The 27,412-nt window shown below is 42.8% G+C and overlaps 1 protein-coding gene across 1 annotated transcript in view; it reads right to left on the bottom strand.

The window, feature by feature from the left end:
* The window catches only part of PDIA5 (protein disulfide isomerase family A member 5), a 102,024-nt gene that overhangs the window by 18,937 nt on the left and 55,675 nt on the right, over window positions 1-27,412 (bottom strand). The window contains exons 12-14 of the mRNA XM_055813194.1: window positions 14,985-15,055; window positions 13,767-13,930; window positions 11,123-11,253 (exon numbers count right to left, since the gene is read on the bottom strand). Coding sequence (XP_055669169.1) covers window positions 11,123-11,253; window positions 13,767-13,930; window positions 14,985-15,055 — 366 coding nt within the window. The remainder of the gene's footprint in view (window positions 1-11,122; window positions 11,254-13,766; window positions 13,931-14,984; window positions 15,056-27,412) is intronic.

Raw genomic sequence — 27,412 nt, 5'->3', positions numbered from 1 at the left:
TCCCATGGGATGCAGAAGGGATGTAAAGAAGATTTCAAAGCAATGGAACAATCTAGTGAATAACCTACATATCTTTATTACATTCAAATGGACAATTTTTCATTGGACAAGGTTTCTTTTTTTAACCAAGTCAATTGTTTAGAGATGATGGTGAGTCAAAAGATAAACTTCAGAGATTCTTAAAACTTCTATGTACGAAATTATTAGGACCAGATGGCAATTATAAAGATGTCTCCAGAATAGTGGATGAAACAGATGCACCCTGTTGGACAATATTCATATTATTACATTTAAAATAAAATTGTGTGAAATTTTCAGAATTGCCTGAAGGAATCAAGATCTCTTTCCAAAAAACATAAGTTTCTACTTGCTTAAATATGAAAAACGTCCTTTAAGTAACTTCATGCTTTGTTTAATTTGAAACTACAAAGCTCAGTGATATAATATAACCTCTCTACAGCTGAACAGTACAAGGTTAATTCAGTTTCCTTAGAAGAGTGGAAGCTGTATTAGCATAGCACATAGAAGAAAGGTGAAGCTTTTTTTAATGAATATAAATCAAAAGCTAACAATTTGTACAAAATAGATAAAGGAAGCAAATGGACATCAAAGCAGTATCTACAGTCAGCAGAGGTAATAATGATGTTTTAAGTATATAAGGGGTTTTAAACGTATCAGAAGCAAAAGAAATCCAAACAATACCAGCAATGTAGCTTTGAAAGAAAACGATGGAGTTGTCAAAAGGAACTTCACTGAATATATAAATGAAAATATTAAGTAGGTGTGGAGAGGGTCTCTATGTCTGGCATCTCCAAAATACTGTTTGCAGTTCTGGGTCCACAAATCAAGAATGAGTTCAAACTGGAGGGGACTCAAAAGACCCATAAGAAAAGTAACAGGACCGGAAAGTGTGTTTCATGGCAAAGGGAGGCAGGAAGCCCGGAGTGTCAATAGCTTAAATCCAAAGATTAAGTAGTGATAGAAACTGAGAAAAGCCAGTCTAGTTTTCATTACAACGAGCTATACAAGCTGGGTGCCAAAGGCTAAGTAACCTTCAGAGCTGGCTGTGTGCTGAAGCCAGTCAAATTCAGGCAGGAAATTCACATTCCACATCCCTAGTGCTTTTTAGTCTGAAAAGAAATGGTTTTCTAAAAAAGATGCTTTCACACAGTGGTTCTCCACCTGATCACAATGCAGCCTGTCCCTGACTCACATTGCTGAGCTGAAACTGCTACAGAGGTGATAAGGTTTTGCTGTCCTTTTATCACCATCTCCTGAGCAGCTGGGATCTGCAGTGTGCCAGGACTGCCCCACAGGTCAGGTGGGGACAACAGCCTCTGCTGACCCTAACCTGAGCATCCCAACTAAAATGGCTCTACACCAGTGCAGATCAGGCATTTTAACTTCAGAAAGCACTACCTTATGCTTTTTGCCCACCATTAACACACAATGATGTATAACCCCACCCGTGTTGTTTCCATGTGTGCTTTTAGCATTTTCTACATAATGAAATCTGGTAACTGAAGGAACAAAGCAGCACGCATATATTTCACATGAGACTTTCCAAAGAGATAGTTTAAACATGCATATATTTTAGTGTTGTAGCTGCTTCCATAATACTAACTTAAACTGTCAGTATTTTCATAGTAAAGTCCTAGCCAACTCCTTAGAAGAGATCTGAAAACTCAGTGATTTGTGAGACCGTGGCATTTGTGCTGCCTGTGTTCTGTCCTCAGCATGACGAAGGGCTCTGCTCCCCCTTCAGCCCCCAGCTTCCTTTAGTACCTCTCAACGGGTGATCTCAAATGCTTTAACTAATATCAATTAATTACGCTTCAAATTGTCCCTAAGAGAGACAGACGTGATTATCCTCCTCTGTCATTACACCCAAGGTTAAATGGAGTCAGGAAGAGGTTAAGTGACTCTCAGGGTTTACAATCCTGCTTGAGGGGAGCAGGGCTTCAAGGTGCTGACTCCATTCATTCAACTGCAAAACACTGGGGACTCAGAGGGCTCAGCACGCAGCAGGATAGAGCGCTCAGGGTGCAAAGTGCAGAGCAGGGAATGACTTTCAGATTCCCCATCTCTGCTTGAAGTCATCACCATCTAAATAACAGGGGTAGACACTATGCACTGTTATTGGTTTTTAAATGACTGCAATTCCAAGCAAGTGAAAGCAGCACATTGCACAGCTATCAAAGGAAACCCAGGAGCTTGTAGACCGCAGAGCAAAGCAAAGCCCGTTTCCACTTCAAGAGTTCCAAGTGATTAACTAGAATTAAAACAAGAATATTACTTGGTCAATCAAGGAAAGACAGGCCACAGACAGTAATTGCAGAGATAAGAGCTGAAAATGGGTATACTGCTTAAACCAGCACAATTCATGTAGCTACAGAAGTTATTGAATCCACAGGCAGATTTGAGAAAGGCATTTGGAGATGTTACTGAAAGGTTAATTTGCTTTTGTTCTACCAGTAGAGAACTGGAGGCCCTTTTAATTGAATATCTGGAAACAAAGTTCATTTTCTGACACAACCTGACACATAGCATAATCATATTTCCAAGACATGAGATATTAGTAACTGAGAGGAGGGGGATTTGTCTTTTGATTTGAAAAAGGTCATGAGGTTTTCAGTTAAGCATCAGGTCAGCCAGGGCTTGCCTCGCTACTCTTAACAGGCAATCTACAACCAATTTCACAGCCTGCTAGTGGATTTTGTTGCATTTTTTTCCAAGCTCTCCTCATTTTGTAGCACTTTGGGGGTACACAGAGGATGCGAAGGAAAAAAACCCCACACCTCTGGAAACCACAGCCTTAGACATGAACTATTGAAACGGCAGCAACGGAATCATCAGAATAGACCAAATTGCAAATGTGAGGAGAAAGACTCAGCACAAAACTCCTGGACTGTTTTATCCACTACAAAAGGCTGTATGACAGACTGCAGCGAATCACAAATGACATGACAGCACTTGGCATTTGGCAACAAGCAATCCTTTAAGATGGAAAGCTGTAGAGCAAACCACCTCTGGACAGAAAGGATTAAAGAGCAATAGTTACATCCAGAACAAAACTTAAGTGTCAGTTCCAGCAGACCCACATGGCACAAACGAAGCTGGTAAGAGCAGTTAGCCAAGGCAGCATCAGCCTCTGTTAACCACAAAAAACAGTTAAAGAGCAACCAAAATGATTTTGCCACCTGACATGCCAGTGGATGCAACTGATATCCAGAAGATAAATTGCTCCAAGTTAGCAGTGGCCCAGCAGAGCGCTGGGGGAGGCACCGCTGACTGACACCTGCACTAGGTGAGGCTCGAAAGCAGTCCTTGCTATGGTATGTTGCATCACCAGAAAAAGCATCTGTCTTCCTGGGCACGGGTTTGATGACAGTGTATAAGGGTGAGTGGCATATTCATAGTTAAATGACTCATAAGGTACCCCACACAGGCTCTACCTGACATTGCACCAACACACCTGTATGTCTGTGAGGAGAGGATTTCACAGGGCAAAGGGCATTCACCTCCTTCCTCTTCCCCTTCTCACAAGCCTGAACTGTTTACATACAGGTAATACTCTTCACACCAATTCAAAAGCAGCTGTAACATTTTAGGGTTACGACAGATTTAAAGCATGAATGCTGTTTTACAAAACAAGAGGAGCTCGATCACCCTTCCAAATTTTAGTTTAACGCCACAGCTCCGCAACAGCCACTGCTGAGTGCTTCCGTCACAGCCTTGCGCAGTCCTCTAAAGTGCCTCAACTTCTGAGCTGAGAGCAGTTAGAACTGTTCTCTTGGTGCTAATTAATATCCTCGACACAAACACTGGGGCTAAGAGCAGTTCTGCCAGCCTGATTGCAGAGACCACTCTACGAATTAATTCTTTATCAAAACCAGCCTGCTAATGGGCTCTGTGGCATCAGCACTATTTACACCGACAGGAATGCACCTCACCTAACAGGAGCCTGTAGCAAGAGCACCACTCAGGCAGGAGAGAAACCAGTTAGCTGCAGAGCTAACATACCAAAATTCTGCAGTGCCAGCCCACGCAGGATTTAAAGCTTCATTATCAGAGGGTCCAGACCTCTCTTCTGCCTCAGTCAACAACCAGAAAATCCTTCCTGCAAGGGTTTTTGCCTTGAAACGGATTCTTTCTGTTCAGCATGTTTTTAATAATTTTTGATAGCTTAAGCTTCATTTACAAACACGCACATTTTGTTCAGGCTCTTTGATACAGCCTCCTAATGAAAACTTAACAAGATGTGCTTGCAAGCAACAGGAAAACCTCTTGGTGGGAGCCAATCTGAGGCCATCACAGGACACTGAATCCATCTGTGCTTCTGTGCTCGGCACATCTGGACCCATTAATTCAGCTGGTGAGTATTTTAGCCCCCTCTGTGCATTCTTCATATAGAACTATGCCACCCAGGTCTGCTCAGCCCCAAGACACGGTCTGGCCACCTCAGGTGCAGCAGCCACGGGCTGAGGCCGCATGGTCAGTCAAAACTGCAGTGGTTTGTGACAGCGGTGCAGCTTAGCCAGGACACAGCATCATCTTGCCAAAACTTTCTGCGCAAAGGCTGAGATATGGTGCAACCAGCCTTGTCCCAGCTTACTTCAAAAAATGAGAGAATGAAAAGGAAACATTACTGATTTCTTAAGAACAACTTTCTGATGACAGCCTGCGTCCCATGAGCGATCTAGCAGGGTTGGAGGAGCATACTGGCCTTCCTGGCTGTTGGCATTAATAGCCAAAAAACCGTCTGCAGCCACACTGCACACAGTGCAACCCACTCTGGCAAGGACTCTCAGCCAAGTGCTTTTTTGTCACTGTATATTCCTCAATACATAACCCGGACAGAAGAAACTGGGCGGTTTTTATTGTGAAAAGACAGAGAAGGAGCATACCAGGATACAGAATGCTTCATATTTTGAACAAAGCCTGTGGGTGAAATTAATGCAGGTTTGCTTTAGCTCTCAGCATTTTATGCACTGCTGATGAAACACACAGGGATGGGCAGGACTGGTTTAGTCAGAACTGAAAAAACCTGATGCCTATCTGATTACTTATTGCGGAAGTAATCCCTACCTGATTTCTTTCTTACTTCTTCCTGAGATCAATCAGACAGGGATGATGTCTGCATTCCTGCTTGACTTGGAAGCCAAAGAACTGGCTTTGGTTTACATCAGAACAATACCCAGGTACCATCTCCCAACAGCTTAGAACAACACACAATCTTTTAAGGGCTCAAACACCACCCCAAAGTCTTCTGTGATTTTATCAGGTACAACACGGATTAAGCACCCTCATTCACTTCTTCCAGCCCTGAAAGAAAAAAACTACAAAAAATTTAAGTGAAGAGCCAAGGAGGCTGATGTTTCTTAATTGCACATCCTCTTGTCCAAATAGAGCCACTTATACTCAATACAAAAATACCTCATTAAAACCAGCCTCAGCACGGTTTATTTCTGGGTGTTCTCTGGGTAACCCCTGTGGGTCAGGCTTCACCAGAAAATAACCTTTTCCAGCTGACAAAAATAATTTCCAGTGAAGTGAAAGGTTTCACTGCTGAACAGAGAACCGGAAATCAGCTCCCAGCAAAGTATTTATTAAAAATACCCATTCTGCAAACCCTGTTGAGTCGCACAAATTGAGGCTATTTGGCAAGTTAATAACATTGGTAACTGCCACCCTTATGAACCATTAAAAGGGAGCATTTTCTCCCTATTAAGTCTTGTTGCTGCTGAAAGTATTTTTTAAGAATTTTTATTACCTTTGTTTTTACAAAAGTAGGAACTGAATGAATTTTCTCAGTGCTGAGCTCTCCCACTAAAAATGACTGCTCTAAAAAATGTGTCCCTCTCACCATTCCGACCTGTGACTGGTCTATTACATATAATTCCTGTTTCTGACACAGTTGATTCATTTGGAGGCTCTTTGGAGGCAGCAATCATGATCAAAAAATGATACAAATGTGTTTTCATGTGTTGATCTTCCATTCTTATGAGCCACAAGTGGACAGCTCCTGTTTCTGTACAAGAATTAGTAGGGGATGTTTTAAGCCTTTCCTATTTAGAGAAAATCACAACTCAATAAGAAGGGTAAAAAAAACTCAAACCCAACAAAACAAAACCAAACCTCAAACCAAACAAAAACCCCCAAACCCCTCACTGTGTATTTCAAACTCCAGTGTTACTATTTTTTGAAACACAGCATTCCTGTGGTTGAAAGGCACTTTTCCCTTGCTCAAAACAGGGTCAGCTAGAGCAGGTTGCCCAGCACTGTGTCCAGCTGGAGTTTGAGTACCTTCAAGGATGAAGACTCCACACCCTCTCCAGTCAACCTGTCCCAGTGTTCAACTGCCCCCACAGTAAAAAAAACCACAAACCCAACAACACAAAAAACAAAAAACAAACAAAACCCCAACAAAACCAAAAAACCCACCGCCGCTTCCTCTTACGTTTAAGCAAAATTTCCTGCATTTCCATTAGTTCTTGCCCTGTGCCTGGACACTGCAGAACAGTCTTGCTCTGTATTCTTTACCTGCCACATTAGGCACTTCCACATACTACTAAGAGCCCCTCAAGCCTCCTCTTACCCAGGCGTCCCAGGTCTCTCAGCCTCTCCTCATACGTCAGGTGCTCTAGACCCTTAACCAGCATCACAGCCCTTCACTAGATTCTCTCCAGTATGTCAGTGGAACCCAGAACTGGACACAGCAACCCGACTGTGTCTCACCTACACCATGAGTAGAGGGAAAGGATCAGCTCCCTTCCCCTGCTGGTGATGCTCTGCCTAATGCAATCAAGGATGCCCATCTATGAAGCCTCTGCCTCCAGCTCAGCATTGTTTCTACAAGAGCAGAAAAGACTCAGCTTAAGTTTGAGGGAGCATCATCCAAGAATAGCTAAAACTTGACAGTCAAATCACCAAATTACGGCATCAAGAAAACATATTAAACCCCAGGGACGAACAAGGCAGAGGAGGGAACCATGGGAGTTTTAGTTAGAGAATGTGATGGTCATTAATTTGATACAGGTCTTTGCATTGGCTTGACAAGAAATTCCATGTAGGACTCCAAGGGCTTCTTCGGACAGAAGTTTGGGTTAAAAACACAGTACACTCATGAAGAACTATCTGCATCTCCCTATCCAATTGAAAAAATGTTCACCTAGCTTCAATCACTTTTTTGCCCTGAATTCAGTAATTACAGCAGTAATGCAGTAAAAACATCTCCAACTAAGAAGATGTGTTATCTACTGGAATTTTGTTGCCTTTTGTGAGTCTGACAACTGATCACAACCAACTGCTTCTTTTTTGCATATAGGTGCTATAGTAGGAGGAGGTTAAAATTTAACAGAAAATCAAAGTCAAATCTCAATTATCTGGGATAACGGAGTGGAGAGAGCACATAAAAGTAAACATGCCGATAAAACACATTTGGATAAGCTGTATGAACAAACCATGAGGATGTAAGAGAAAGAAGAAAGAAAAGTCAGTACATTGATCCCAGAAGAGGCACTGATGCAAACTGGTCATTCCAGGATGCTAAGCATTTAATGCTGAGTCCTGAAACAAGCTCTGGACATAGAGCACAGCCAGCGTACCATGCAGCTAGTGTACTCCTGGCCATAGCTGGTTAAGCACTGCAGTCTAACCGGGCAAGGCTGCATCTATTCTCATCCATTATGCTCCCTTAACAATTCGGTCCCCAGCTGCTCAAATCCCGATCATCCACAAACCAGGCTATGTGTGTACACCAAACTATACTCAGACTAGTTGTCTCCGCTCCTCGTTCCTGGACAAAGCCAAGCAGTTGCAAAATGAAACCTGGAGTATTTGTTGGCATCCAGTACCTCCAGAGACTGGTCTGTGGAGATAATAGACTCAAATCCTGTAAACCACCCATCCAAAATGCTTCTCAGATACTGATGCAATAATTCTACTGCTTTCAAATGTTCCTCAAACCCCTCACGGCAGTCCCCAGGCCACTACACACCGCTGTGGCATCATGCTTCACTTCAGCAGACTCTGTCACTGTCCTCTTATTTTAGGCATATTGAAGCTGGAGGTAAGGGAGTGGGATGGCACATCTTACGACCACAAGAGCCCCACAGTGGCCCAGAGAAGAGCCACACCAGGTGCTGTGCAGCACAGACACCAGCAGCTTGCTCCAAGTGCTAGCCCTGAGAAATGCCTAGAGTGCCAGCCCACATCATAAGCCTGCATGGCGTGGTGGCCACAGAGGGTACAGACCTACCCAGTGGACACCCAGATGAAGGTCCAAGGCAGTTATTGGCATAAGAAGCATCAGCTTTCCTGCAGCTGGCACTTTTTCCCCAAGTCAGTACTGGGGACCTGCCCCGACTGCTGCCTCCCACCCCAAATCAGTCACTCCAGTGCACAGAGATGCCACGGGGGAGGAACAGGAATGTGAAGTTAAGAACGTCACCCTCTGTGGGTGTCAGGTCCACATAACTGGATTTTTTCCCCAGTAATTTCAAGTATTTTGATTCTGATTCTCAGTCCTTAAAATACTCCACAAGCACCAGGAATAACCTTTATGCTTCACCCACACTCAGAGTGATGGAGTAATGAGTTTCCCATCTTTTCCATGTGGATGTAGCAGTCTTCTCTTCCGGAGCTAAATCACTGTGAAGCACTGTTCAGTACCATGAAAGCACCACTCAGCTCCGTCCAGAGTTATCAGCATAGCAGCAGATTGATGGTTCTCCTATACATATTAAGTAATTTGGACTGGAAGTTGCCACAGAAAAGACAGATCTCATTTCAATTTACATCTAAGATATATCTGTGGCCTTTGCCTAAAGGTTTGTCACTCTAGCTGAAATCTTTATAAAGGTCAGAATATTCAACTTTCTGCTTTAAATTCTAATGACAGATGAGAGATACATTTCTTAGCATAAATATTTATATATAAACATACTTTATATATGCATGTATACACACACCCCCAATCTTAAAATATCTGAGCATATGTGTGAGTGTAACAAATACTGTCATGGAGTCACAAGCGAATAGAGTAACATACTGTGAGTCTGCACTGACCTAAGATGTGGATCTGAATAGAAAAAGAAAATTATTTGAGATAATGGGACCTGGCAATTTTAGCAATGTTCCTTCTGCACTAAAATAAGCAAGTTAAAACTAACTGGCGATGTAAGCTCCAAGAGGTCTTACTATTGAGAAAATGGTAAACAAAAGTTAATCTACCAAATTTAGCAGGAGGCACATTATCACTACAGAAAAGCTGAAAAATATAAAGATTTATACCTTTCTATTGCATTAAGGATTATTTCACAGAAATCAGATATTTAAAATACTCATTGGATGCTTTACCCTGCACACAACAAAGGGCAGGTTCACTGCACTCCTGTGTGCCTGCTTTCTGCTTTGCACACAGACACTTCCACACTTAGAGGACAAATTGACAAATCAGAAACTGCATGACCCACATAATGACAACAAGCCAGCAACATCGACTGTTTTAGGAGTCACAGGAAGGTCAGAAGTGGTTCCAGTTAGCACCTCTCTGTCCTGTATATAGGTGGTCTCATGCAGCACTGTATCCAAAACCGTGCAAGAAGAAGGTGTCTGATGGGCAGCCTCAAGAGTCCCAACAGTCTTATAACATCCAAGCCTTGCTTTTACAGCCCATAAAAGACAGGGTCAGGTTGATCTGAGAGCAACAGGGTAGAAGGCAACCAACAAACAACAGTATCATCATGAGCCCATCAGGCAAGTTGCCTTGTGCTTTCAATACTGAGAGCTACATACTCATTGCATGTAGTGTCTTTGCTTTAAACATGGCCAAGAGTTTTAGTGCCTTAAAAAGATGCAACTAAAAACCAAAAGGGGAATAAATCTCTCCAACAGAAAGTTACTCACTGGGTAGAGAACCCAAGAGACAGTGAACTCCTAAATCTTACCATTTCATATGCAATCATTTTATTTTAAAGTTATGGCTTGCTCTTAACCAGTTGAGGTCCAAGAATCAGAAATTCCTGGCACATGGGCAATTTTTAGTCAATAGGTGGTGGAAACTGGAGCTGAGGAGGGATTAAGTCCCCTTCCCCTCTCTTTTACAACCTACCAGATATCTCCCTTCTGAATTGCACCCCTCCCGTCTCCCACATCCAGCAGGGATTCGTGGGAGCCCAAAAGCATTCATGTTTAATTCTCTAACAGAAAATCAAAATAAGGGGCTGCCTGATTAAACATTAAGGACCTGAGATTTTTATCCCTTTCTGGAAAATACCTTTAGTTTAACGGGAACAAGCCAGTAACCGCTTATCTGAAGGTTATCCATTAACTGCAGGGCTGGCCATTGATAGGGAAGATTTTTTTTCTTGTATCTTTGGGGGAAGAGTCATGGTGCTATAAAAGCAAGTTAATACTATCTACTAAGTGCCAGGATTATCTTCTCCTTTTGACAGACCCCTCAAAAGTTAAGAACCTGTACCAAGTCTGCCTGTCTCTGGGACAACACAGAGAACAGGAAAGGTCACTTCCATTCACCTAATCTATAAAGGGTCTGATTAAAAAATTCCCTAGAAATGTTCTCAGGCACTTCGAAAATATAAGTGTGTGCACGATGCACACAAAACAACCTGGGAGGAGGAAGCTATGCCCATATTCCCAGTGGAGATTTAAATGTAGATTTATTACAGACAACATTTATTCCATCAAAATTTGTTCTCAGCCTCTGGAGAATGATTCCTCCTACATCACTACATCGATTTCACTAGTGAAGTGCTGCACTAATGAGTCAGGCTCTCCATGTCCATTGTGTTGCTATAAAGGATCACATTTTGTTATATGGACCATAAAAAGCAGCAGAGGAAAATAAATCTGTTTTGTTTTTGTACCCCTGCCCGCTTTGGTGTCTGCATTAATGCCGTAACTCTTTAAATAAACACTGTATACTGTTTTGTTTCTGTTTATAAAGATACAAAAGATGGTGACAATGATGGTCCCGTGCAGTTATATTCAGAATCTTCTCTTTACCCTTAAAAGTCTGGGGACAGCAAGAGAATTAATTCAGGATTTCAAAAACTGTAGCGTTTATAAAACCCATCCACGTAGAGAGGTATTTACTCACATGGTGCATAGAACATGACAAGGGTATGCTTCTTCTTCTTCAAGGACTCCCTGAAGTCTTCTCCAGCAAGGTGGATAACACTAGTCTGTTTTTCTTCCCATGCAGGCTCAGGTGGAGGTGGTGCTTCAGGACTAGAAAAGAAAGGAAATGAGATTGGTTTGAAAATGTTTCTGGAAGCAGGCAAAGGGGCATCATGTCCTGGTCGTAACTACCATGCGGGAACTGGGGTTGAACAGTCCTTCAGGGTGCCTGTGCAGCAGAACGAGCTTGGTATTTCTAACACCAGATAACAACAAAAAAAGCAGCACGTTAATTTCTGGAACTCAATGAAAATATAATTTAAGTGATTGTACTCAGGCATATGAGTAGGAATGCAGAATAAAGATTTCCTACATTGCATACAACATCTGGGTGGAAGAAACATTGCTCTTGTATCACTGTGTCATCCACAGACGTGAACTGAGAACAGCATGCAGGTGGAATCAAAAGGCAACTGATACAGAACAGCATCTTCCATTCAGACATCTTTTTTGTACTCTTATCACTATCATGCAAACTTCTATAAAGAATTTCATGACCTTCTCTTGAATTCAGATATTAAAGTCAGGATGCAATAATCAGCATCGTTCCACTTGGAAGACTGGGGGTGACTGAACTGGAATATTTTACCTTGATAAAGAGAATGTCAGGTTTCAATTATGACTGCACATACTGACTAGATCAGAGCAATCCCGCACATCTACAGCGCCTCTAACAAAACTTCTGCTATTCACCAGCTCACAGACCTCTCTCAGACTCATTAAATTCATTCCTGCTGTATCTTAAATAGTGATTACTTATATAAAATCATCAGAATGGTGCCACAGTATAAAGACCTTCATATGTCGCCTTGGTAATAAATTAGCTTTTCAGACTTTCCTGTCACTTTGAATGACACCATTTAAGTTGTACTGGGTACATAAAAACCAAGTGAGGAAAAACTCAATTGTTAAAGTCCTACTCAAGGTCACTTGGTGGACTTCCATCGTATTTCCATCGATACTGATTTGCCAGTTGTTAGTGAAAGAATTAGGGCAGCTGGTCTGAATTTTCACACAAACACAGCTGGTGTGAGCTATCATCGATTACAGTTACAGTCAGGGGTGTGACTTCATCTCACACAGGCCTTCCCACACTGACCTGAAATAAGCTACCCAGATACTGGTAACAACCTAGTGCAGGAGCACAGACTAGTCACCACGGAGGGACCGGAGCCAAAACCCGCAAGGCTGCAACAAGACCACTTACTGAGACAGAAGTACAGCTTGTGTCAACCTAACTGCAGCCTGCACCCCAGATGCAGCCCTATTTCCACCAGCTTCAGTGCAGCTGTGACAAGTTTATCCCTGGTCAGCAAATAAGGATCTTACTCCCTTGCATCTCTAGTTGGGAGAACATCCAGCAGTCAAGAGCAGGAGACAAGTTGCCTGGGTTTCCCCTGTGTTGCTGACTACCTGAGGCTGCAGACAAAAGCATTCCAGAAGCACAGCAGGATCCAGAAGGGATTAACACCCCTTCCCTCCTCCTCATTGCTTACTCACCTGCCAATATGTACAGGCAGCGTCAACGTGACTGTTTAACTCAATACAAATTAAGCAGCACTCAAAATACTCCAGTAAACTGGTGGAAACTAGGACAGTGACTTAACGTCCAGTATTAACACAGCAGCCTGGAACCTGGGTATGCAGGGAGGCCAACAGAGTACTGTGTCTAAACGTAAAATATAGATAGAACTTCCCAACATGCTGCCAGACCACGTCCATTACCTGATGTGAAGCACTCGGGGATATAGTTTAAAAAGAAAAGGAAAAAAACCCACAACCAAGAAACCCCCCCACACCACCTCCACCAAGTAAGGGGAAAAATTAAGATTACATTCCTGACGCCAACTGTACTTAATGGCTAAATGGTTTTAAAAGTTCACAAAACACTGGCAGTTTTTTTCCCATCGAATAATGCAGGAAATACATTAGGCCTACAGTACCTAAAGGAAATGCATATTTTATCCCAGAATACTTAAATAGAGAATCGTACCAGCAATTTAACACTTTGAAATTAGATTATTTCCATCATACATCAAACTTAATTCTGCATATTTTAGCACACCACCCAAGAAAAGGTGGTTAGTGCAGACAAAGGTGCTGCTTTTGTTGGTCTCACTGGCTTTCCTTCAGCCCCATGTAGCTGGTATTCTAGGCAGTGGCTCTGAAATGCTGGAAAGAGAAGTACGACTGCAGAAATTCAGTTACTAACAGTGAAATCTGCTGCTTAGTATAAAGAAGGAACAATGACTGTTCTGTTTATTTTTCAGAGCCATTGCTATTCCTTCTCCAGTGAGAGGCTTAGCGTATATTTGAAAAATATTTATTTTGGGAAAGAAATACCAGGACAACTATGAAAACCCCTGCAGCAAATAAAGGATTTGGTGTATTAGAGATCATAATTAACATACATGTTCGTACAGCTTTGAATACTGGAATTCAGTTTGGTTTTGTTAGCGAGGGATTTAGGCAGTCGATGAAGCTAGGTTTAAGATTTACTTCCTCACCAAAGCAGTCTTCAGGAGCCAGTAACCTGAATACTATCTCAGACCCTCAAAACTTACTTTAGCAGCCAGTCGATGATCTTCTTCTTTGTTCTGAGGTGTGGCAGAGTGTATTTCTCCTCTCCATCCTTAAAATACTTCACAGTAGGAAACCCTGAGATGTGGTATCTTTCTGCCAGCGCCTTGTTGACAGTAGCATCAACTGCTGCAAGGACACCTGGACTCTAAAACAGATAGCACTAACTGTAAATCCCAGCAACATACACATACCCCCTAGGCAGGACATGGACTTGGGGGGCAATCACTCACGATCTAAGTGCCTTCACTTTCCCAGGTACTCAGCACAGGTACACAGGGCTGATGCAAAACCAGAAGAGACATCTTATGGACTAAATGTAACCAGTGTTACCTGTTCTCCTCCCATTTCTGCCAGGATTCCCTATGTATAAGTTACTTTATAATGCTTAAGAGCTGTTCCCAGAAATGGCATTTCCTCCCAGAAATCCCAATTTCTCCCAGAAGAAATGAGCACTGTCAAAGACAAGTTTACTTCAAGGCAAATTCACCTTTCCCTAACTTGTGGGCATCTTTACATGGACCACCTTTAGAGTCGTCTATTAGAGGAGAACAGACATTTGTAGAGCATGATTCATCTGATCTTTGTTTTTCTCATCTCCTCCTCCTTCTCCCACAGCTACAAAGGAACTCTAGATGTCTCCACTGAAGATGCTTAAGGTACGGGGGAGACTAATCCTACTTCCCCTCTTCCATGACATACACAGCATGAGACTGAATCAATAACACTAATACTTACATTACTGGATCTCTCTTCTCCAGCCACGCTGATGCAGCACTTACAATGAAGCTAATGGAGTGATGCAACCATAAAACCAAGGAATGTGAAAGAGGGATCAACCCTCTTTGGTTTTTTCCAAATCTAATTCATAAATAAAAGCCTATGTTTCTTCACATTTGATGCCTTTAAGTAAGGAGGAAAAAAAAAAAAACCATTTTGGATTTGATCATATTATGTATAAGGCCTACAGCAGAATACATAAACATTTTTCGATTTTGTTTTCGTTCAAGACAGAATGTTCTCCTCAGACTTTGGCAGAGCTCATGCATTAGCGATGAGACTCTACTTTGGAAGCGCATTTTGAAAGGGTCCTGTGGGAGGATGAGAACAGCTGAATTTGTTGTAGGGAGAAAAGTCACTTTTATTACTCCAGTTATTTATTACTGATTATTTGAAGGATATAATAAAGGAAATTAGCTTACATCACTGGCTACATGGAGAAACTCTGCAGCCTTCTCATATTCTGGCTTCATTTTCTTACAATGCCCACACCCTGCCAAAAAAAAAAAAAAATCCAATTAAGTTGCACATGCCACGGTTATTCATTGACCCATCTAGCCATTATCAAAGTCCAAAAGCATGTGGCAGAAATTACTAGAATTTAGTAAGCATTTCACTTAATTTATTTGTAAAGCCTTAGTATGATTTAGGATCTTTTCCAAAGTGGTCACTATGGTTTAAACAAAGAATTTCATCTACTAAAAAATAATAATACAACTCCTGAATTCACACTCACACTTCTTTCCTCCCAGAAAGTACTATAAACACATTACTTGTCAAACCCCTTGCTTCTAACATGCTCTCGGGTGAGGCACAACCTCACCCATTTCAGTTTCCACATCTTTATCTACTTTAAAAAAAAAAAAAAACAACAACACGAGCTGTCACGTGATTTCCTGACTTTAAGCGAAGGCTTATACTAGCACAGCTTAATTGAGTAATGTAATTTGAATTAAACTGCACTGATAATAAGCCCCGCTTTACAGCGGTGCAGCATGTCCCTCTAGCAAGGATTTGCACTGATTTAATCACTTCAGTGTAATTACACCACCACATATGTTCTCAACATAAGCAGGGCCTGTAAAACCGAGATAATGGTGCTTTCTCGCTTGTGTGAAGTTCTCCAGAGATCTGCCATTACTTCACTGCTAAGTGCTGACATTACAATAAAGTAAAATGAATGCATAAGCAAGAAAAGCAGATTTAAAATAAATTATTTGGGTGTAAATTAAACTGCTTTCAGCTGGTGCAATTGCTTCCAGGCAAGCTGAACTTTCAGAACCAGGTGAGGTTTCTGCGGCGATGTGAAGTTACATCCCAGCGCCTACGGCACGATGCTGGGCCTCTGGGACAGCCCCTTCCTCACGCCTGTGACGCCCCTGCTATTGCCCCCAAGGGACCAGCACAGCCACAGCCACCGCAGGCTCAGCGCAGAGGGATGGGGTGGCCAGGACTGACACCTGGCAGGGCGAGGGCTGGCTCCTGCATGCAGGCTGGGGATGCAGAGAGCTGCAATAAGGCATGCGGTGCGATCCAGGCGCATTACAATCGCCTGGCCTGGTGCAATGTAATCTCAACGCAATCCCTTGCCGCACTTTTTCCTCTTGTTCGTAGCAGCAGCCAGCTTTTCTTTCTTCAGCTGTTATTGTTGGAACAGGCACTTGAAAACCCAGACTTTGCTGAGCTTTTGAAAGCCGTATCAGAAAATATGGCTAGAAATCTGTTTCAATGCAGCTTCAGCAAAAGCCATTTTTAAGGTGTATGGCTAACAGGGCTGGGGCTATTTTTACACCCCTGTCTAAAATAAAACAAACCAAGGGCTCTCAGTCTCAGCACTGCTTTGATTCCCTCTAATGGGACAACCGCTGAAGCCAGCAGATGCAAACGCAAGGCTGAACTCAACCACCCATGTTTTATATAGCACAAGTCAAAGAGCGTTTGCAGCCAAGAAGCAATAGGACACCCAGGTGTAACTTCACCACAGCAAACGGGGACTTTGGCAGAGCTCCAGCCACCACAGCACACCACGAAATGCTTTCAGGGCATGTTTATAGAACAGGATGGATACATTTGAGTAAAGACTGCAAATCCCACCTGAGAATTACAGCAAATACCCGAACGGTTGATCCCAGACCAAACTCCAGTTCAAACACCAGCTAAGGTTCAGAGCGCTTAGTCAACCGATAGTGAGAACAGCATTAAAAAGCCCCACGTCCTTCTTTTGAGCAAAATCCAATGTTTTAATGTGATAGCAGCAGCAGGAGAAGGGGATCTCACCTGGAAGGGGAAGTTTTGCTTTGGTTTTACATGGTAGAGGGAGCACATGCCACCAAGCTGGGAACCTGATGTGATGGCTTCAGAGGAAGAAGCAGCTGGAAAAGGCTGAGGAAGAGTTACTGTCTCAGCACTGCCTGACTCGGTTAAGAGCATGAAAGAACCTGGCAAAATGATTTATTTGCCACCTACAGAAAATTTGCATGCATATGGCTTTGTGGAAAGGGCTGACAACTCCCTTTGACACCTGCCCAGGCTGATTTATTTCTCCTTCTAGGAGCAGGGAACTTTACTCATTTTGTGCTCTTCCTACTTCTAAACAAAGGGCATCTCAAGTCCCAGCTCAGATACCTGGGAACTTCTCTGAATTAGCTAGCTTAAATTTGTACCAAAAAATACTTTGGGGTAACTTCAACTTGGCGAGCTTTACTCCCGCCAGCATGTCCTCCAGCCAGAGCAAGCTTCATACTGTGCTTTAGATATGGTATCCACACAATATATTCCACAATTACTAATATTAGATCTGATCAACCAAAAAGCAACAAACAACCTGTTTTCAGAAACCTATGCAGAGAAACAAACCAAAACCCCAAACAAGCTAGGCATACATTGCCCAGGAACTAAGAAACAACGCAAAGTGTCTGAAATCCATGTAAGTAATACTTTGGAGAAATGTATCCAGACTACGAAATGTCACTGTTCATCACACTGTGCATCACACCGCACTCCTGACTGCCACAAAGCTAACTCACTCATGCTTAAAACCAAGGGAAAGCAGGATCAGGTCTTTAAAGGCACTAAAAGCAAAGTGAAGTCCTCAAATCTTTATCATGCAATGCTTGTTCTGCCCCTGACAGAGGACAGCACAATATGCCAGCCTGGAAAAAAAGCCACCACATTAAACTGAATCTGAAAGAGGAACAACAAATCTTAAGAGCTTCTCCCATGATAAACAATGCTTCTCTGGCCATCCTTATGAAAATTTTGCTACCGTGTGCTACAGCCTGCTTCCACCTACCATGGAAGAAAAGAGGAAATATGAATTAGAAGTCACACCTACACACTCCAAATCAATTAATTTCTCCCATGATTATTTATCCTACCTTTCAATAATCCTGTGATGAATGTCATTAAATTCTCAAAGCCAATGAAAATGTCATTTAAATGAGTTGCAAGGTCACTGCCTCTCCTTAGATTGCTACATTAGGTCGCTCAGCAGCAGCTGTATCCCTCTGTGCTAAGCTCCTCTAGTTTTAGACATTTTCTTTTTGTAAAATGAATGGGGAAATAACAACAACCCTACAGGCCCTTAGCCCAGATGCTCCAATGTGCTGCATAAGGGCTGCTGGGACAGTGGAAGGAAGCCCGCAGGTCTGTCTGTAGTGGGCATCTGTGATAGATGTGCTCTAAGAAGATGCACCGTCATGTATACTGACATTAAAAGACTACGCAAGGGAAGCGACTCGTTCAATCCCAGGTGAGAAGAGAAAGGTCGCAGTCAACACAGGGATGCTCCACAGCCTACTCCAAGCACTGACATTCTCTGAGCCTCTCTGGGTCACAGCTGGTGGAAACACCCAAGGGACTTGTAGGTGTCTACACAGGACTCCCAAAGCCTTGGTCTTTTCTTGCAGACAAGTGGCTCCCCTGGAGGTGCAAGTCAGAGTTACTCTCCATCCAACAAGAGAAACCAGTAGGGGTTCAGTGTCTGGCTCCACTGAACAGTTCTGGACAACTCCTTTTGACCTCTCAACACCTCATGTCACTCCTCTTGCACAAAAGGAGCCCCAGGCTGCAAGGGCCAAGGCTTGAACAGAAAAGAGCACACAGAGTAAGTGTAAAGGAGAAGTGTTACAAGATGAGAAAAAGAAGCCAAAGCTTACAAAAATCAGTGCTAGGACATCTGGTACAAGACAGACCCTTGCTAACCATTTTTAAAACAGATGTCTAAATGAAGCAAAGATTCCGTTTTCCCAGTTTATTTATAATCAATCTCTTCATTTGCACTGCGCAGCCAGCAGATAAACAGCTCCTTCCTTCAGAGCAGTCACTGTCACACAGCGCAGCTCAGCTGCACCCCCAGAACAATGGCAATCAAAGGTCTCCACATCGCTCCAGTGCACACAAGTCACTTCCCTCCAGAATCTCATCACAGGGCAGAGGACAACACTCACTCAGCGCTTCATCCTTTCCAGGGTGCGCCAGTAGGCAAGTGCAGAGGCAAAGGCCAAGTGCGGACAGAGAGATACTAACATGCAAAGGTGAGCAGGACAAAGGGAAGGTTAACCAAGGTATCAAGCAATTTTTTTCCCAAGTAAGTATCTGTATTTGTTTACAGCCACCTGACTGGCACCATGGCAAAGACTCACAATAAAGAGCACAGTTGCTCCAAATGTTTTTAGATGTGAACTAACACGAACATTTCTACTGTTAAAACCAAGTTTTGCCTGCTTGAAGACAGGCAGAAAATGAGTCAAGCAACTACAGCTAAGCTCCTGCATATGCTGTCCTAGTAGTGTCCCCACAATACAAATGTCTGTTTCTCTCTGTCATTCACTGTTTGCTTCTTTCAGATTATTATAGCTATATAAATAAACACCATGCTTTTGGTCATGTCCTCTCATTTCAAGACAACACTGTCTGAAGATCTGAAGTGTACGTGACAAGCAAGAGATAAAACCCAACATCCAGGCGGGGAAATTCCAGACAGGGAATTTCTGACATGAAGAGCCCTAGAGATAAATTAAATTGCAAATAAAGATTTTAAAGAATCATTAAATTTCTGCCATCAACAGACTGCTCGAGTACTGTTACCACACACCAGCTATTTATTGTATCGTGACAGCTCTACATCCATCTATAGCTGCGTATCAAAAATACCTCCATTAGCCTGATGAGAAAACAAATTTGAAGCACAAAGCATGTCCTGCTTTCAGTAAGTGGCTCACTGGCAGTTCAGACTACACTCACAGAAGATTTACAGACAACTTAAAGAAAAGAAAAAAAGAAAATTGCAAAAAAATCACATGCACTTTTGTTCTCTAAACATTTAACACCTGGGGATACACATTTGGCTTCTCTATTCCTAATCCCAGAAGCACAGTGACCTCTGAACACAGAAGAACAGCCAACCCTTATGTGTGCCCTGTTGTTAGCTTTGAACATACACCTGTATATATAAAAGCAAGAGTACGTATGCGGGAAGGAGACACAATCCTTGGAGCCAGGGCAAGGATACACACAAGTCCCAACCCTCTTATCACTTACGTGAGAACACAAATATATTCTCTTCTGCCATGGGAGTCTTTAACACGCAAAGATTTCTTATGCGTCATGTAAAAGAGTAGCTCTAAGGTTCGACATGAGGCAGCTTACAGTTCTTTCGCCAGCGTAGGAGAGCATAAACTACAACAGCTGCAGATTCCCTTGAATAATTTAGCCATCTGCATTGCAGGCATCTGATGGGAAATCATCCACAAATTTGGCAGGAAAGGAGGATGACTAAAGCAGCTGTTTCTCCCCATAATCACAGGTACAGACTTGCAACCAACATGGTTGCACATTCACCTAATAGTAACAATGGTCACAGCCATCAGGCCATGCCCAGATCTCCAGGTTTCTGCTTAGAAAAAAATAAAAAAAGAAGAAAAAAAAAAGAATTATCATCTTATGAAGGATCAGGAGCTCAAGAAATTTTATGCATCTTTTTCCCCTGTGGGTACTTACTCCCACCAAACCGTCCATCTCCTCCTCAACAGCAGCACTGCCCACCTAGGTAAAGTTCCAGATGCTTAAAGATGATTCAAGGCTTGATACTTTCTTACAAGATCAGGAGGAACAGCTTCAACACTTTGAACACGACAGTGAACTCAAATTTCCAACAACCAGAAATATATGCACATGTATACAAATCCAGATGCCCCACCACGCTACTAGACTTCTAAAGGTAGATTTGATGTGACCAAGTATTACATGCTTGACAGCGATCCCCCAAGCAAAACAGCTTTACACCTTTACAAAAGACAAAGCCTGCGAATGGTCAGCCTGGAAAAGACTCTGAGGAAAAACAAATACAGAATTAGAAGGAAAATACTTCAGCAGTTTGGATTACTGCAGTCATGCTACATTTATGTGGTTGCAGCCTAACGCCTCGGCTGCGTGGGCTGCACAGTTCATCCCAGTGACAGGAGAGCAGTACAGCATCACGTCCCCACCATTATCACCATCTCACTGGCATTACCACAAACTCACAGCGCAGTCAATCTGTGCATGCAATGATCTGTGCAAATCCCGTCCCAGCATGTGCACGCAGAAGAAAGTCCCTGCCTGCTTCCATCAGCTCTTCAGCATCAAGTTGGGGCACAAAATGACTACAAATCCGTCACCCCTTCTCCTATCCATATGACTTGCTGAGGTGGTGGTGACCCCACCCCAGCCACCGTCTCTCTTGGGAGCACCTCCTGCACATGCTGCAGAGCACACAGGGCAGGCACAGATGTTCCCAGGGGAAAGCCTCAGGGCACTGAGAAGAACAGAGTAGCACAGTGTGGGTCGCTACCGAACAAACTCCTGATCAGATCACTGGAGCAGGCCAACACCACTTGAACTACCTGACACCTGCCTGGTACACGGGGATGCACACTGAGCGAGCCAAGCCACATCTCCCTACTTGATCACCTTGGCTGTAGAGGTGAAAGCATTTGAAATCCAATTCTTGATTGTCTTTTCTATGCTGGAGTAACTGTTTACCCCCCAGCATCACTGAAACTGCTCTGCAGCAGAAGATTCATAACAGCTTTAGACAGTTATAGTATGAGTTTTGATTATTTATTTTTAAAAAAAGATATTCTGATCACTGCGTTACATAAATTAAACTGAGAAGAGAGCTTAACCAAACATATCCTCCAGGAACACTGTCTGCATCCATGCTGCATTCACAGCTCCAGCAGAAGGGCTACCTTCAACCAGCAACATAACTCGGCAGGGGAAGGCTCAGCACAGAGAAGGAAGGATGCTGAGCAGGTCCTGCAGGCTGCCTCCATGGGATGTAAAAGATGACAGCTCTGATGAACTGCATAACATGTGCCTTCATTTCTGGTCATGCTGCAAGGTATCTTCTTTTGATGTAAGGGCTGAGGGGAAAGGGTGAATATTCTCCAAGGCTAACCTTGGCCACAGGCTGTTACCTCCCAGGGATCCCCAGCAGCTAATCAGGGAGAGAGATTTCTGCTCTATCTTGCCCTCAAGAGTGCCCCTTCTCTGCTTTTAACCTCACAAGGGGCCCTGGCTGAGCCGGGCTCCTGAAATTACCCTTTGAAAAATATATCCCCATCTGCAACAGCACAGACTCCAGCACACGTCCAGGAATGATCTTTAAGCTAATCACCACCTTTATTTAAAATAAATTAACAACAAAACTCACATGGTTCCTTATTTCCATTCCAAATCCGGCTTCAGCCTCCAGCTATTGGAGATTACGCTGCATCTATATACCCTCTTAGTGATAACTATATGATGCAACTGGTAGAATCAGTGTTGAGAGACGATAGTGCCTCCTACCACCCCTCTTCAGTGGGAAAAGTAGTGAAGGAAGGTAGATCAGCTGGCACCCGGAGATATGAATTACACTTCCTACACCAGCTTGGAGGAACATGGCCCTGAGTAGGTGTTGAAAATTAATCTTCCCCTATTGAAATGTGAAGGAGAGAGACAACAGCATGGCTGCCTTAAGGTGAAATTGTTGAGAGTTTATGAAAAATACCACCAGAAGGTTTCCTTCTCTATTAAACCATAATTATTCCACATCCCAAGGAGACCCCTCCCCTTCTCCATTGCCAGATTATCAACAAATTTCACGTTGGGTAGCGAAGAGAAGTTGCACCGCTTTCCCTCACACTCTTACCCTACTACGGAAGACTTTATGCTTTGGATTTAGCAATGAAAATGCCAGAGAACAGAGGTTAGATGACATATCTTTGAATGTCCACTCAGGAAAATAGCATAGCAAGCAAATTATTTCCAAGGATGCAATTTGTATAAAATATTAGCAAAATGAATGCCATGTGAAGAGATCTTCCTAAGAAAGCTACATCCCAAAGCATTTTAAGCTTTTAGGGGTAGAATGTTAAAAGCAATGGTGATATTGGCTATTACTGTGACGATACCTATAAAAGTCAAGTATCAGGAATGGGTACTATGCATACCTTTTGTCCAAAATCAGAGCAAAAGCTGTTACCAGCTGAGATGTATTCACCTACTTAGAAGTGTGCTGGGATGCTCACTAATCACAAACAGTTGGGACCCCAGAAGACAAACCACCATCAGCACAATACCTCAGTATCAAAGCAATGGATTAATTTATTAGTAAATCAGAAAGACAGCATCGCTTGCTGATGTTCAGATGTCCATCTGAAAGGGCACAAGGAGCAGACAGGCAGACAAGCAATCTTTCACCGTAGGTTTCTCTATTTGTTACTTGTCCTTTAAATAAGTTCTCTACCTTCCACAGGATGATAAAAATTGAACTCACAAAGTGTTCAGGAAGAGGAATTTGATAATGAAAACTCTACTAATAATGATTCAAGTAGCAGAGATACTGTAAGTCACTTTCCAAATGAGAGCTCTGCACGGTATATTAAGTTCATCCAGGCAAGGAAATTATTTCAGAAGAAATAAACTTGGTGCTTAATTCTTAAAGCTAATTTCTACTCTTAACCCATCATTAGAGGCAAAATAAACCTATAAAAACAAGTCATGCTTTACTCCTATCAGAACTTACCACAAGAGCGTTAAGGGCTTATACATACACTGGGGTCACGCTCGCAGGTAGACAGTCACCCAGTCCGCATGCTCAAATGGGGACTTTCACAGCTAAAATTACAGAATTTCTTTAAAAGACGCCTCTGAAAAACTAAATAATCTACAACAGATACGCAGAGAAGGGGAGAACGAGGAGTGTCTCCCTTCAACTGCCACCTCCTGGCTGCCCTTTGGCCCTCCAGCAGCCATAGCTGCTCCTTTGCAACAAGTAAGGACTTGTTAGGAGAAAGAGAAGGCAATAGCAATGTGAGAAATGAGGCAGCACACCCCTAAAGAAACTAATGTTCCCTTCACACCTGCCACACATTCACAGGAAGGTTTTTTTCTGGTTGGAATAGCCTTTGCAAATGTCACCTTTAATAAACTATTTGCTCCCTATTGGAGGTGAGCATACAGCAATGGATTTTGAACAAACCCCCACATTTCACAAACCAAGTATCTACAGTTCAGCTCCTTTCTTTCCTCCTTTACTACTGTCCGGCCTAGTGCTCTTGATACCCACATCAAAGTACACGCTTTGTCCCCCAACAGCGCCACGGCACAGAGCAAGCCAAGATCCAGACCAAAGGCAGAGTAGCCGTGAACCCCCTAAAAGTCTGGGTTTGCCACTCTTTCTGTTACAAAGCCGAACCGGAGCAAGCCAAGGTTCCTCCCTTCAAGTCCCAGCGCAGGCTGTAACCAGGCTGCAAGTCATCAGCTCCAGCTGCGATCAACTTGTCTGAGCCATGTACTTACCCGGTGGCAGATGGGATTTCCTAAACTTGGGGGCCAAAAAACAGACTGCCTGCCACAAGCGAGGGAACACCAAAGTCAGAATCTTACTTCCTCTGAGTTCATCAAGTTTTTGCCATGATCATATGCCTTCCGTACCCCAATCCTTGCAATACCGGAGCATCCTGCAGCCTGGATGTGGGTCACTAGATCAAACTCCCATGTAAGGTGAAATATTATCTCCACAGATTGGAAACAGATGAATATGAGCGACTTGGGTCACGATTGTACATATCAAAGCAAGCCAAGGAACTAAACTTCTACATCTCCAGGCCAACGCTACTGCTTTTATCACTGGATCATGCTTTTTTATGACTTTACCCTGCTCAAAGAGCACAAGCTGCTTAAAAAAGACAATAATCTTATATGAACTGTGTGCTCTAGCATCAAAAAACCAACACAAAAGAGACAACGGACTCAGTCATTACTGTCTTCACCCTTTTCATTTCATATCCTATCAAGTTTTACTGCACAAGCTAGTTATTAGGACTTTTATACTCTCCACATTCCTATTTATATTAAGTACCACTAAAAGCCCATATTGATTTTTATTTTTAAACCCTCAAGGAACATAAATGGGATGGTCATTAAAGGAAAAATCCATGTCAGGTTCTTCATTTTTCCAGTTTGCTGCATTTTCAAGAACTCCTGTTTTAATGCGTGATGAAATCTCCACTGGAAATCATTGCTGTAATTAGTTTAATGAGGCAGGTCATTGCACTGGCAGGTCATTGCACTGAACTGTTTACAGTCCCTGAAATTTTTAGTGATATTCAAATATATGTTATATCAAGCAACATCCTGTTGTTGACTTGCATGCTCTTAAATTGATGAACCTAGGCTGAGTATCCCAGTCCTCCCCTCTCTGAAGTCAATAGTTAGACCCTGCTTACTTCAGTGAAGGCTGATTCAGAAGCCAAGAATTTACCTGTTTCTACCTGGTTTATATGAAGAACATATCTGTTCCAGGAGCCTGCCAGGAACATACAGCTAAAAAGTACATACACACAATGAACAGACACTTGGCACAATTTATACTTGTCCAGGGAAGCATTTTATTATACGTTCAATTAAAAAGGCACTAAGGCAACATTGAAGTTGGGTACCTAAGGGATGTAAAGAGCCAGGAAACACAATACTGAAACTGAGGCAGATCTCTTCACATGTCTGTTCAGACTCTTAAACAGCAACACTCACCACCTGAGTGTCCTTGCACAACACTTCACTTTTTCAGTGATCGGGGTATTGCAACAGCCTGTCCTGACATCTGCACTGCTTCACTAAGAAGCCCAGCAGAGCTAGGTACTGCCTACGACCTACACAACAGTCCAGAAAGTTTGCCACCTTCAAAGCTTTCTCTATGGGCAAGGAGAACATTTTTGCGGAGTCTAGTAGGCACAGGATTGAGCCCACAGCAAGCACCTTGACACGTGGCATGTCTCCTTGTGTATCGTCCCACGGACTAGCACACATAGCTATATCATGTGGATACGGCACGTGCCAAGCTTCCAAGTGCACAAATACCCAGCCTGCCTTACACACTAGAAACTTCCAGTAATCATTTCAGGCTGCAGCCAAGGCAGCACAGAACTGCTTGCCTCTGCTTTCTTCACTGACTACAGCACCACTGAATAATGGGCACAATTATTTTTCAAGTACTGCCCACATGGAAAGTCCAATTTAAAAAGCAAAGATCATTGGTGAGGTTTGGTTGTCAAAGCTTAAAGACGTTTTAGGAAACTAAAGCAAACCCTTGACTGAGGACTACATTCTGCCAAGCTTTTGCTTCCTACTCCCTGCCATTTCGCACAGTTAAAGTAAATATTGAAAACACAGCTCTTCTCTGCAACTTCTGCTGTTCAGTAAGCTCTGCTCACACACAGTTATCTTCGACCAAGGACTGATCAACCCTATACAACTGGAAACAATGGCAGAGTGCAGACACAGAGGAATACCGGAGTAGATGCTATTACTGCAGCCGCTGATGCTCTTCCTCAGAAGCTACCTGAGACCTCTCCATAAGAAGACCAGACAGATGTATAGCTTCTTTTCAAAACACCTGTTTTAGCTGCTGCCAAGGCTGAGGCCTGAAGGCAGACTTTTGGTGATGAAAAAGTACTTGCCCCCTGAACTAAACTGATATCATCAATAGAGACAAGCAGAAGCTTCTTATGAAGAACTACCACTAAATGATGTCAAATAAATTAAAAGGGTTCCTAGCACAAATCTAACAAGAACAGCTTCCCAGCTACCTACGGAGTTATCCTAGATGCTGTACACCTGAAGGCAGATACCAAAAGCTACAAAGCCACTGAACACAGCCCACATTCTATTTTAAAAATCACATGTCAGACATGAAAGTGAAAAATAAATATTAAAGGTTATTTCCATCCATTCCATGTTCAGTGCTACTTGTTATTTGGATAACCCACAAGCCTTTAACCTCCACTGGTGCAACCACACTGATTTAATTTAAAAAAGATATCCTTGACTGAATCATGAATTAGTGTAGAAAAACTTAAAAATTTTATTTATTTATCAGAGGCTGCCAATGTTAGGCTGCTGCTGACCTGTGCTAGAAAGGCATTTTTTTCAGGCTGTACAGTAAATTAATTCTTCAGCCTTTTCAACTCGTGGCCTTTCTGTTGAGGCTGCCAACAGATGTACCAATTAGCATTCACTGCAATGGTAGCTTGCTTTCACAAGGAACCAGTGGGGGTCTGAAAAAGACTTATAGTTGTAAAACCCAGTTTGAAAAAAAGCTTTGTGCGCACATTTTGGGTTTGCTTTACTTTAAACAGAGTGAGCAATGTATTCTTACATCCTAATCTTACCACATACAGCAGTAAAAAACGTAAGTCCACTGAAACCAATGATGGTGGGCTGGCAGGGAGAGAGCCAAGTTCACTGCTTGGTTAGAAGCTGGAGGTCTTCATCTTGTACTGGGCTAATTGGTTGGCATTCTTATTAAAGAGTCCACAAAATG

The sequence above is a fragment of the Falco peregrinus genome, chromosome 8 (genome assembly GCF_023634155.1).
Source record: "Falco peregrinus isolate bFalPer1 chromosome 8, bFalPer1.pri, whole genome shotgun sequence".
Taxonomy (NCBI): Eukaryota; Metazoa; Chordata; class Aves; order Falconiformes; family Falconidae; genus Falco; species Falco peregrinus.
This window is presented reverse-complemented; position numbering and strand designations above follow the sequence as displayed.